Raw genomic sequence first — 13,080 nt, 5'->3', positions numbered from 1 at the left:
ATTTTGCAATTGCTTTCATGACCATTAAGAAATACCAAAGAACCAAGCGCAACCTATGACTACTTCTCTGACAAACCGAGTTCTGTGACACTGTGTACACTGCAGGGATACTGTAATTACAGAACGGTTCTGCATGCTAACATTTAACAGCAACAACAAAGAATTATGATCAGATCTGTCCACAGTGACTATGAATCTATCCCCAGTATCAGTGAAGGAGGAAACGCTGCAGCCATCCTCATCCGATCTCATCTGACACAGGTCACTGGTTTCTGTTGACTTTTCAGATGCGTATGTGAAGTTTAATGAATCAACGAATCTCATTTGAATAATCGATTGGCCAGTACTCTAGTACTTTTTTCTGAAGTAATTCACGGAGTTACTAGGTACAGTTTTGCTGACTGAAGTTAAGGGAAGAAGATAATTTTAAAAAAGTTTTTCCAAGACTGCCTAAAAGCTTTTCAGCGATTTTGGACATCAGCATTCTACAGGAAGAGAGATGTTTCCAGTTTTGTGAAAATCACCGTCTTGCATAGTTAGTCTAACGTATTTAATATACAATGCCCTTCTTGTCCTCCTCCTGTTTTAGAGATATTTGAAGTTCCATAACAAATGTACATATTTATGAAAATTGGGAACTAGAAAGTCAGAGTTAAAATGACAAATAAAGTAGGCATCATGATTATTGGTCTGAGCTCCTGGAGAGCCCATCCACATCAAAACTGAATTATGCTGAGCACTGTTCAGAGAACTATTTTGCGTTAAGACAAGGAGAGATTAACGTACCCATTAACCTTTTCTTGAAAATGGTTACTATTACAAGTATTTATTTAGGCAGGAAAGATACTAACACAAAGAACTTACTAAACACTTTAGAAAAATCTAATGTAAAAACTGCATAAACAATGTAGTAAGTCAAAAAGAACTTTCTCCATCCTCAACCTTTCAAAAGCAACACAAAGTTTTGCTGTGAAAAACAGCGAAGAGGGTATCAGTGAAATACCTTATCCATATAAAGAGAATCTGATTCTATTACAGTTACTGTTAACTCCACACTGTTCTGGTTCCAGTGTGGTTCACGGAACACCACACTGTAAAAACAGATCAGTGAAACAGTAGACACTAGTCTGGAGCCAAATCAGGAGTAAGGTTTCTCTAGATCTGCCACATGTCTGCATCTACAGGAGATGCACCGTTTCTTATCATCCTCCCAGGTGATGGGAGGACAACTGCAATGTGTTGCTGCGGCTCCCAACTATGAGAACAAGATATGACACCTGGCTGGACCTGACATCCTGTCAGGCATGAAGCTGACATGTTGTTTTCTACCACATGGTTAACAGTAAAAATGAGCTGTCTTCCTACATAAAACACATGGTTTAGGTTTTATAACAAAACTATCTTCCTCAGGTAGCTTATTAGGCTTATGAAATAATTACAACAAAGCAGTAACACATCTTATGTATGCCACACTACTATTCAATACCCTTGAATAAAACAATTTTAACAATACCTTATCTTTTACTATGCTTTCTTGACACGCTGTACATTTTGGACTAGAAGAACTGGAGAGAAAAGAAAACAGAAAAACTATTTTAACTCATCTGAATTTTTGTAGTACAAAAATTTCTATTTATGAGGCAGTTATGATTATTCAATATAAAATCATTCAAAGTGGATATAGTTCATTACAATGAGATAACATGATGTTACTTCAAAAAATTTGAACACTGAGTTGTCAGTGGACAGTATCTGGCATTCCCAAGGAAATAAGACCACCACAATGCCTCCAGCCAACTGTGCAGTGGTTTTCTTCAAGGTGGCAAAATTCATTCCCTATTTTACAGCCTGCACCTGATCCACAATTTTCATCACTTCTCAATCTGTGCAAACAGGCAAAATATTGTCTCTTGAATTATCCAGTCCTTTTTCAAACACCACCTAATTAAACTTTACTTTCTCTGACAGTAAATCATACATCATTTTAGGGTAAAAAAAAGTATTTATGTCCATCTCCTTCAAGTCTGTTCCTGTTTTAGCAACTGTTACAGATCCTTGGTCCCTCCTTTATCTGGACTATTGCCCTGTAGCTGTTTTGGTCATCTGATTACAAAACTTGTGATCTCTTAGACAACAGGTAGGTTGAGCAGCAGTCCAGTCCATGAACACAAACTCAACTAGAGTGTAGGAAACCTGGGTTCCTACAGCTGTTTCTGGCTCTGACCTGCTAGGTGTTGTAGTGTAAATCCCTTCATTCCTTTTTAGCTTCTTTTCCCCATATAAAATGAGGATAGTGGTACTGATCTCCTTTGTAAAGCACAGAGATCTATGGATGGTAAGTACTAGGTAAAAGCTAGGCAAATTCTTTCGTAAAGCAACTCATTGACAGGATACGTAAGTTGTGGCTGCTAGCAACAGTGCAAATCAATGTAGAAGGCTGAATAAGTTCAATTATGTTATATAATCAGTATGGTTATTTCAAATCATCTCACTGGCTTCTGCTCCTTGAACTGACCATTCTGCGTCTCATCATATTTCTAAGCATCTTCACTACCTTGCAGCTTCAGTATCTGTGAGATTTTTTGTAAGTAAAAAAAAAAGGAAACTAATCTACTTGAGGGCACATAGTGTTTAATACAATGTCATGCTTTCCTTGCTCTTACTGGATTCACTCAAGCATCCCACTTGCTCTTTTAAACTACTGCTGCATACTGAGCAGACATCTTTACTGCATTATCTACACTGACTCCCAATTCTTTGTCCTCAGATAACCCTGGAACAGAAGCTGCTAGCGTATAATCAGTGTATGTGTGTGCAGCAGCATATCAACACTGAATGAAAAATTTCTGTGCCAAATACAGAAACAATGTAAACTTATTTTGCTTCCAGTTTCATAGCACACTTTTTGTTTCTCAAAAAAACCCGTAAATTTAATTTTAATAAAGGATTTGTTTGCAACAACCACGTAAATATAGTGAAATAACTTGAATGAAAGAGCAGTGTAGTGGATGGTCCTACCCATGTGTCCCTTTCAATAACAGACTGGTTGGAAAGTCAGGAAGGTAAAATTACACATATTCTAGCTGCACTGTAATAAGCACATGTGCATGTCTCACAGCAGGGAAGGAAAACTGCCCAGATTCCAGCAATGCCAGAATTGTTACTGCTTAGATTGTTAAGGATCTTCTCTGTCCATCTGCACATATCCAAGCATGGCAGGTGTTTGCTTTTCTGCAGTCACTGTTATTAACCATGTAAGAGTCTTCCAAAAACATATATTCAGAAATAACTGCATTTCTTAAATACAAACTACACCTCACCTGAATATGTGTATTGAAAGAAAAGTTGGTGAATTTTTTTGTTGTTGTTTTAAATTTTACATGCTGTAGCACAAAACCTACAGGAGTGGATTAGTGAGTTATGGACCCTTGTATTTGCCCAGTACAGAGGTTACTCTGTCATAAGACAGAGTAATGTAATATCCTCCAATCCCTTTTGCCATACTGCATATAGTCTTGATTTATATCTACCTGAGATTACAGTATTTCCAAGTGAAATATAAACTAATACCTAGAGTCAGGATGGTCACAAAAAGTAAACAGGCGATCACCAAGACCTTCCAAAGTCAGATCCTCTGTCTGTTAGTAGTCCAGTGTGCAACATCCAGTGAGCTCAATCTCTTCTGTACCTCTGCTTTCCCAGCAGTAAGTAGAAGTACTGACTGCTTATTTACCCCAGGAGATTAAAGCTTGCAGAATGGTCTCCAAACATTAGACCAAGTTTTGAAATCACACTGCTGAATACAATCAGTAGCAACGCATCAAAGATGAGAAGCAAAGAAATATACTTTTACTGATGCACAGATACTTCTTAAAAGCTAGATACTCCTTGAATGATCGCACTTTTATTCTTACCTAGACTGGGAAAGATGGCATCTCTCGGCATTCATTTTGTCTGTCTGTAACATTCACTCACCCACTTTGCACTCTGGCCCAAACATCTCAGTAATACAGAAGCCAGCCCTCCTGACCCTCCTGGAATCCACAAAACATGCAACCCCAGGACATACAGCTAAAAGGGTTATGGGGAAAGGAAGCTCCACAAGCAGTTACGTTTATCCAAGAGTCCCACCACTCAATTGTAAGGCTGGGTCCACAGCTAGGTTAGGTACCATTACTCTAAGGAGCCTCTGCAGGCTCACTTCCTCACACAGCCACAATTTACTAAGTGTATTCTACACCAAACTAGCCATGTTAAGCAGTCACATGAAATAGCTACTCAGCCTAGGCTCCACAAGCAATGAAATTCTTACCTAACACATCACTACGTGGGATTAAACCACCTTAACAACTGATTCAACAACATTGATGGAAAGCTTGTCTCATCCTGACCCAGAGTAGACCACAAATGTTTGCATCAGCATATGGATAACAAATAATCAAGCAAGCAACAGGCAGAAGGCTGCTTTGAGCCAGGGCATTAGCTTAATGTATTCCTAAAACTACAATGGTGTTCACACTGTTTTCAGCAGTTCAAAAGATCTAAAGTATCTTCTATAACAACAATAAACATACCTGAGCAAGGCATTCATGCAGGTCTCACAGAATCTGTGTCCACATTCAGTCTGTTTAGGATTGCATAAGATGAGGTGACATTTTTCACATTTATACTTATCTTCCACGGCGTTTACAAATTTCTCTTTGTAGCCACCTTGCTCTGGAACATAAATCGATGCTGAAGGACTGCGATCAGGATTGGCCCTTTGTTGTACCATTTCTACAGATAAATGGGGTTCTATCTTCTTACTGGTGTCCATGCTCTAAGATAGTTTCTGTGAAGCAAAAGAGAAAACTTCTGAGAAATGAAGACGGGTTTTTCCATTTAAATAAAACAAATACAGCATCTCCGAGAGACTACGTAAAAACAGAAAGCACTAAGAACAGATCCATGTCCACAGATCACGTGAACATAATACATACGTAACTGCCTAAGTATATTAAGCATAGCAAATCTGTAAAATATTCCACATTTTTCAAAGGCTCTAGAAGGTCAAGAATTAAAACCTATTCCTGAAAGCAAAGTGTTAGTTAATGATGGGCATCACTCTAGGAACAAATAAGAACAGAGCTTGCATTCTTCCATATCTTTCTCTGTCTCTGAAAAACATCCTTAATATTGAAGTATCATGAGAGGAAGCAGCAAGGGGTGTGGTGGAAAAGGTGCACTGGTACATTACTATGCATGATACTACTCAGATGCTACTGTAAAAAACACCCTGTATAGGACACTGGTGGTTGTGTATCTGGAGTCTACGCAGCTCCTCTGCCAGCTAAACTTTTCCTGTCTATCCCATGCAATAGCAAAGTGTAAGACATGCTTCTTTAAGTCTGTTTTAGAACAACACAACAGGTTTTTACTTATTAAACACTTCCCAACCTTTTCATCATACGTCCCCACACAAAGAGAACCGGCAATACACGTCTAATTGACAGAAGAGAAGCGCCTACATAACATGGCCACTTGATCAATTCACCAGGAGTAAGCACAACTGACAGACAGCTGAGAAAAATAATTAATGCAGTTGAAGACTGAATTATAGTACCTGTTATATTGGACTATGATTCTTCTAGGTCAGCATGCAACACATTAGTGGAGCAACAGAGGAAGAATACCCCAGGTTAAATTTTAAAACCTGTTTTCAATAATTTCCTTGCTTATCTTGTAGTCAAACAAGTGTAAGTGGTCTTAAAAAAACCTCAGCACATTAAGGAGAAAGCACAGTTGGAGGATACAGCACCTATTTACATAAGAGAAATGCCTGGCTATTTACAAGAGAAAGGCATACTGCAGTTCTCCCTCCATGTTAACTGACACTTGAAATATAAACCTATTCCACTGCTCTACGGTTGCCTCAACTGCTACAGTTATAATTCAACTTCAAGCAGCAGAATGAAGAAATGAGGCCCAGTTCACTTCTCAATTATAAAAGTATGTCCACCAATACCACAAAGGGAGTCAAATGCCTCGCATCCCAAATATGCAAACCTTGCTGTACACGGTTTTTGTGATCTCTTATCTTCCCTTGCTAAGCCCAAAACAAGTACTTTAATTAAACATATTTTCCTGTAGATCATTTCTGCATCTATACTTTTGGTATAGAATTCTCCACAGAAACTAACCAGACAAGGAAATTTCTTTCATTTCCGATGCCAACTGTTATTTCTAGAAAACAAAAGACAACATCATTGTGACTCATCGCCAATACCATTTCATGTCTTTACCAACACCAGCTGAGCAAGTGCAGAGGTGCTGAGTGAAGAATCCCCACTTCATTGCCCCCTTGCCCCAGAGGGAAGCCTCTCTATCTCCATCAAACACAGAGAGAGCCCAAGGAAACCATCCTCATAACTCGCTACATAGATCCGACGATTGGGTCTTATTCAAAACCACAAAAAAAAAAAAACCACCCAACCCACCAAGCAAAAAAAAAAAAAAAAAACAAAAAAAAAAACCCACCAAAAAAACCAAAACACTAACCAACCACCAACAAAACAGTTTCTACAGTAACTGAAAGGGAAATATAAATTCTGGTCCATAATTTGAATCAATGTCTGGCTGTTCCTTGTCTACTCTGCAAAGACTAATGCCTTGGCGGAACAGTATCTGAAAAAACCAGAAAAATCAGTGCTGAACTGAAAGCAACTTGCACTTCTCATTAATGAGGAAATTCAGATTATTTCAGACCAGGGAAGTAAGCAAAGCCTGAACTAGAGTTTCAGCAGCAAGCATTAAAAAAAAAAAGAGAAAAAACCCCCAGATAATGATGGCACTGAAGAGGCAATTCAAGAGACTGTAACCAGCACACAAGAAATGAGATGTGATGCTGAGAACAAGAGTCTGAGAGACAAGGAGGTTAAGAGAGTGCCATGAGTGAGAAAGGAAAGCAGCTGATGAAAGTAGTCTGGCATGACTGCCATTGCTGAACATCTGTGGCTGGACAGGGGGGGAACCCAGTCACAAGCTTAGGACCTGGCACTTTGTTGCAGTTGTAAGAGAAAAGGGGATCAGCGAGAGAGGAAAAAAAGTGCAACTCCATAAGCATCCGGACTGGTGAAACTTAGCTACCTGTGGATTTGCTTCTTGTGTGCGACTGCGGGAAAAGCTTCATTTGGAGCTTGCAATTTAGGAATCTGTAAAGGTTTTCAGTTCACCAATTTATCATTTGTAGATAGATACTAATGCCTCTTTTCCCTCTGCAACTGAATATTTTTTTTATCATATTCAAGACCTCTACCATTCTGCCAACTCTTGAAGTCAAAAGCCAAATTCAAGCAAGCTGACTGGTAAGAACAACACAGGGAACATGATTTTCCTTAAAATACCAGAATAAAACAAGGCATGGCCTGATTCTGACCCACAAAAGAAATTCAGAAAAAGCAGCACTAGAAGACATGCTGACAAGAGAACTGGCAAGATCAACTTGTAAGTCATACAACACAACTACCAAATGTCTGTTTACCCAGTAAGTTTCTTCCAAACAAAAAGAAGCTGAAGATGACTAGAGATGTGAAGTCTTCCAATAGCACGATTTCTTCATGGAAACTGAGCAATTAGTCACAAGGAGACAGGCAGGAGTGAGCAGGAGAATACTCAAGATTTAACTGAGACAGAGTACCGAATGCCAAATGAGCAGCAGGTGAGACTTTCATAGAGATACGAAACTGCTCAGGGGCTGGACTGTCAGCTGTCAAGAGAGATTTCATACCAAAATAAACTGCACAGGGCTCCACAGGACTCCACTTTTGGAACTGACATATTGGATATCTTGTCACAGAAGAAACAACCAGAAAGCACACTGATAAATAAAATTTACTATGCAATATGCCTAACAGTCAGATTTGTGTGCCTCGGGTTTTATATGTCTGTTTTATGAAGAAGTATGTCAGACCAGAAAAGCTAAACAAGCGCAGCACCAGAGTAGCGAGCTTGGTGAGGAACTCTCTTCCACAATACTCTGAACTGCCAGCATTTTCTTACGCAGCACAACTAGGAAACCATTCATGAAGTACTGCAAAAAAATACAATAGAGAACTGAGCTTAAAAGAATGCCAAAACCTCCTTATTACAACAAAAGAGCTGCATTTAACAAGGGGGTGGGGAGACATGATGTCGATCAAACTGCACACAGAAATCTGTATGCACCGAGCTATGTCCTCATGCACGAGTTACATGCTCTTACACCTGTATATGGGATTAGCGGTGAACACAAGTGCAGACAATACAAACATTTCAGCTGCCACCCTTTTGCGAACAGCTTTCTATTATGGTTTACATACCACTACAGGGTGACATCTGCAATGTCTTCCTTTCCTTTTCAGGAACCTTTAACAGCAGGACTCAGATTATATCCCCATAATCATGTTTCAAACTGCCAACAAGAAGCAATTTTGAAGTCACACCTCAGTAAGATACTGAGCACTTACAGAAGTGAAGCTAACACACTTCCAGAAAGCAAGGAGAGGAGTCTGGCTAGAACTTGCAAGATAGGCCAGTTCTGGTGGGTGCTTCCGACTCCTAAAGGCATGGCAAGCTGCCATCAAGTCAAAGACTCTGGTTCTTGTTCAGCAAGCTAAATCTTAACTCCTCATTCTCCACTAGCTATTTCTTAAACTCCAGGTTCCTATCCCTGTGAAAAATCATCACAATAAAAGACATCTAAAAGTCATATTCTTTTAAGGCTGTTAAATCTTGGACGATCCCCTTTCAGGACAGATAAACACATAGACACACAGTCACCAAGGTCGGTTCTGTCCACTGTTGATTACATTCTTTCAGCCCCCTCTCCTGTAGCCAGCATATGCTTCTGCAGAGTAACATAAGCACAGATTGTTCGGGTCATCCGATGGGTGACACTGCTTGCTCCAGTCCGTGATGTCTCACTGAGCACCATTTTTGTCACTACTTATGACAATACTACTTGTATTGACAAGTGGTACTCAAGTATCCGAGGCTGGACCTCAGTTAGTATTTCAGGCTGTATATACTGTAATAAGGGTTAGAACAATTTGTTGTTACTTAACTCATACTAACATTAGTAGAGAGGGTTAGAAACTGGAAGCAAGTGTGAATTTACCAGCAAAGATGTTCCAAGAATTAGAAAGCATAGGAGTTCCCAAACAAAAAGCATTTTGCTCTTTCCTCGTTCAGGCAAGGGTGCTGTTCTCACCGCAGAGAGGACAAATATCCTAGAAATCTGCATTAGTGTTCTCAATTATACCACATATATTTTTTTTTATTTATTCTTTGGGAATAAAACCAATTTACAACATAGAAATACAATAAAGCTTTTATAAAAATTCAAAATAAATTTTCATCTGAAAAAAAACCCAAAAAACCCCTGTAATTCTTACATAATCTAAAAGACCCCCAAAAAATTGACTGCAAAAAGGACCACAGGATTTGGCATCTAGCAAGCTCTGCATGAAGACAGTTTCAATATATTGACAACACAAAGCAAATATGCTTTTGCCAAATTTTTAAAATTCAAAAAGGTCAAGAACTTATTTGAAATAAATGTTTTTGTTACACTACCAGAGAATAGGATAACAGAAGACACAATTTAATTAGGACAGAAAAGATTTTCCATCAAGGTACAATTTGCACCAAGAACAGGAGTTACTCAAACAGAACAGCACTACACGCACAATATCTAAATTAAGCTCTGAAAAAGAAACTTGAAGTTGGACAGTGAGCTAAAGATCACAGCAGAAAAGTGACCAATGAGATGATTCAACCTTTCCTCTTCAAAAAACAGTTTGTGTATTTTTATCTAGAAAGTGTAAAACCACACAAACTTCAGCGTGTCATCCTAACTAGGTCATTTTTTTGGTAGCATGGCTTATGCCTTTTTAGTCTAGCTTTTAATGAGATAGGACTTGTGATTGTGCTGTCTCTCCTCCCAGCCTCTCAAAACCACTTGGGAACTAACTGGACACATACATTTCATGAAAATGAGCAGTTACATGGGGAACAGAAAGAGAAACTTAATGTAGTGTCCCCGTGAGCAAGAGGCTGTAAAAGTGCAGCCCCACCCATCACCACCTCTGTGTGGTCTATCAGTTGGCCAGTCAGTACACGATCACATCCAAACCAACCAAGACCACCTGCTCCCTCTTGTCCAAGGCAAACTTCATGGTCTTAGTCTCCTCCAATATTTTAACAGCAGGGAGTGGGCTGGAGGGTTGGTTGGGTTTTGGTTTTTTTTTTTTTTTGGGGGGGGGGTGTTAATTGAGAAGGGGGCAGTAGGGGTATAAAAGGGATGAAGAGCAGAGATCAATAGGAAACCAGACTTCATCAGCTTCACTCTTCACAGAGCTTGCTTCTGTACTTTACAGGATACCCTCAGAGAGCCAAATAATCGAGTACCTGGAGTGGTATTTCCAGCTCTTCAGTCTTCCTAGCCCGTGTGCTTTCTATCACCGAGAATTATTACTTCAAGTTATCACACAGAAATCTTTATCTTAAAATTAAATTATTAAAACAATCTGAACTTTTCCTTTGTCTTATATTTCAGCATTTTATAGCTTCTAATAAATTCCTAGCACATACTTACTGAAAAGAACATCTTTCTTTCTTTCAGCGTCTTTCAGACAAGTCTTCTGACTCAGTTCTGCTTCTACTTCTGAGCGTGATTATAATATGCAACATATACTGTCATACCTTGATGACTGGTTAAAACAATAATGCAAGCTGAAAGCAGTATATTGGCGACAACGTATTACCTACTTAGTCAGTGCACACATGTCAAAAAAAATTAAGGCTAAGCAGGGAGACTGCCATGGGAATCTTGACTCTAGAGCTCTTAAGCAGGAGGGTGTCTTGCTGCAGAGGTCTGTTCTCACAGCATCCGGCCACCCCTCAGCCTGGCATTCTGGTAAAAGCCCCACCACTGAGTCTGGACAGGGGCAGGTAAATAAAATGCAAATACTCCCAGAAATACCCAGGCAGCGACTACAGCAGCACTGGAGCGGCAGGTTTGAAAGCAGAGGACCATCCATAAATTTTGTCTTGTGTGACGTCAGAAGTCTTGGCATTTTCCCTCCTCTTGTTTGTACAGGGGAACTACTGATACATATTTTTTTTTTTTCCTCCATGCACTTGTCATGCCTGAAGCACCGTTCTATACAGCATATATAGGATCAACCAACCAGTGCTGAGGTATTTCCAGTGTATGCTTTAAGCAGATATTCTGAGGGGGATAGGGGAGGATGGAGAAAGGTTGCTGGTCATCAACGCTAGATATAACTTCCTAGTGAAAAAGATGAGACCATTACTTACCTTCTTTTATGCAAAATACTCAACTACTAAGTCTAATTCCTATACAACTATACAAGCAGCACTGATACTTAATTTTTTTTTCCCTTGTGTTAAAATAAATTGGGTATTTTAACTACTTTAAAGTTTGCCCTATACTTCTATAAGCATCCACCTTCCTTGCATAAACTAATGCAAAATAACTGTGAAGAAGACCTTGAGATCATACACATAATATAACAGAAGATCGATAGGAAAAATCACTACTTGGATATAAACAAGTAGGACAGAAGCATTTGAAAACACACAGAAGACACTAAGTGTGCTCCGCACAAGAAGCTTCTGCCATTTGCAGCCTCTTCGGAGTCACTTATTACTGCAGCATCCCGGAGATGCTGAGGTTGGGAGGCACCTCTGGAGGTTACCTAGCCCAACCTCCTGTTCAGAGCAAGACCAACTTCAAACTTAGATCAGGTTGTCCAAGGCTGAGTTTTCAAAAACTCCAAGGATGAAGATACCGCAACCTCTCCAACCAACCTGTTCCAATGCTTAACACTCCTCTGTGAGGAGTTTTTATTATAGCAATTCTGGCATGATATTGTTATGTAGAAAAAAGGCCTGTTCCGATACATGAACTGCTGTGTTCTCAAGCAACTAAACCAGATTTCACCATAATATTTAAGGTTTCTAGTCTGTAAAAATTATTGAACAAACAGCAAAACCATTTTTGGCTTGGATGGTACAGGCTATTCCTTCTTTTCCTATCTGAACTAGAAAATTAGAAGTATAACCAAAAAAGGTATCTTGATATTCTTGCAAAAGAACAACCATGCACATGACTTGAATTGCAGACATTGTGTATTTCCCGTGTTTTAGTTTGCAAGATGACTGAATAGCACAAAATGAATGGTAAGCTAAGTTTTACATTGTTTTATTTTAACTTTTTAACACCTTCCTTGGCTCTATTTCTTTCAACAATGAGTCTACACATTCACGTGAAGTATCTTGTCTTACAGGATTAAACAAACCAGCATCCCAGTACAGGGAACTCAATTTAGCAAGCTTGCTAAACTATGCTTTCATGGAATCAGTTCTAATATACACTCCCTCCTGCAGGTAACAAATTTCTGGATTCTAAACAGAAAAGAAAGCATTGGATAGATGTGCAAAGTAATTACCTCAGTATTAAGAGATGAGAATGGGAATATTCATAAATAATAATGTAGTATTAATTTCTTTTGGGGTATCCAAGAGCCCAGGGACTGACAGTTTCAATAACTACCCAATAATATGTTGAATAGAATTAACTTGCAGGCTAACAGATACTGCACTGATGAGAAGAAAATCTTTAGACGGGTTTCAATTTTAACTATTAAAAAAAAAAAACCACAACAGAAGAGTAATTCAGTGCAATTTAGGAAAGCTGATTTTTACCTGATGCTATGTTTAACTATGACTTTTTTGAAAGTTAACAGCATTCTTTTGAATCATGACATAATGGGCTGGCAAAACAGCTTTAAGATTCAGCCTGAGGCAGTAGTAAAAACAAAGTGTGTATTTTGACTTAGACTTGTTATCTACAGCTCTCAATAATTACTTTCTAATCTCAGTGGGCTACCAAAACACAGTATAAAGTCATTTGAAGTGCAAGAAATCAAAAGCCTCTTTTAGAAATCAAAAGACCTCTTAAGCTTTGAAAGCCTGGGTCACAAGACAACAGATAAGAGACATGCTGTCCAAGCTCGCCCTCTGTACTTTCTTCTGCAT

General features: G+C 39.0%; 1 protein-coding gene across 4 annotated transcripts in view; it reads right to left on the bottom strand.

The window, feature by feature from the left end:
• Positions 1-13,080, bottom strand: part of TRAF3 (TNF receptor associated factor 3) — a 63,741-nt gene that overhangs the window by 24,243 nt on the left and 26,418 nt on the right. For all 4 annotated transcript variants that reach the window (XM_075712090.1, XM_075712092.1, XM_075712091.1 and 1 more), the window contains exons 3-4: positions 4,575-4,831; positions 1,514-1,565 (exon numbers count right to left, since the gene is read on the bottom strand). In XM_075712090.1, coding sequence (XP_075568205.1) covers positions 1,514-1,565; positions 4,575-4,816 — 294 coding nt within the window. In that variant the 5' untranslated portion in view covers positions 4,817-4,831. The remainder of the gene's footprint in view (positions 1-1,513; positions 1,566-4,574; positions 4,832-13,080) is intronic.

The sequence above is a fragment of the Pelecanus crispus genome, chromosome 6 (genome assembly GCF_030463565.1).
Source record: "Pelecanus crispus isolate bPelCri1 chromosome 6, bPelCri1.pri, whole genome shotgun sequence".
NCBI lineage: Eukaryota > Metazoa > Chordata > Aves > Pelecaniformes > Pelecanidae > Pelecanus > Pelecanus crispus.
This window is presented reverse-complemented; position numbering and strand designations above follow the sequence as displayed.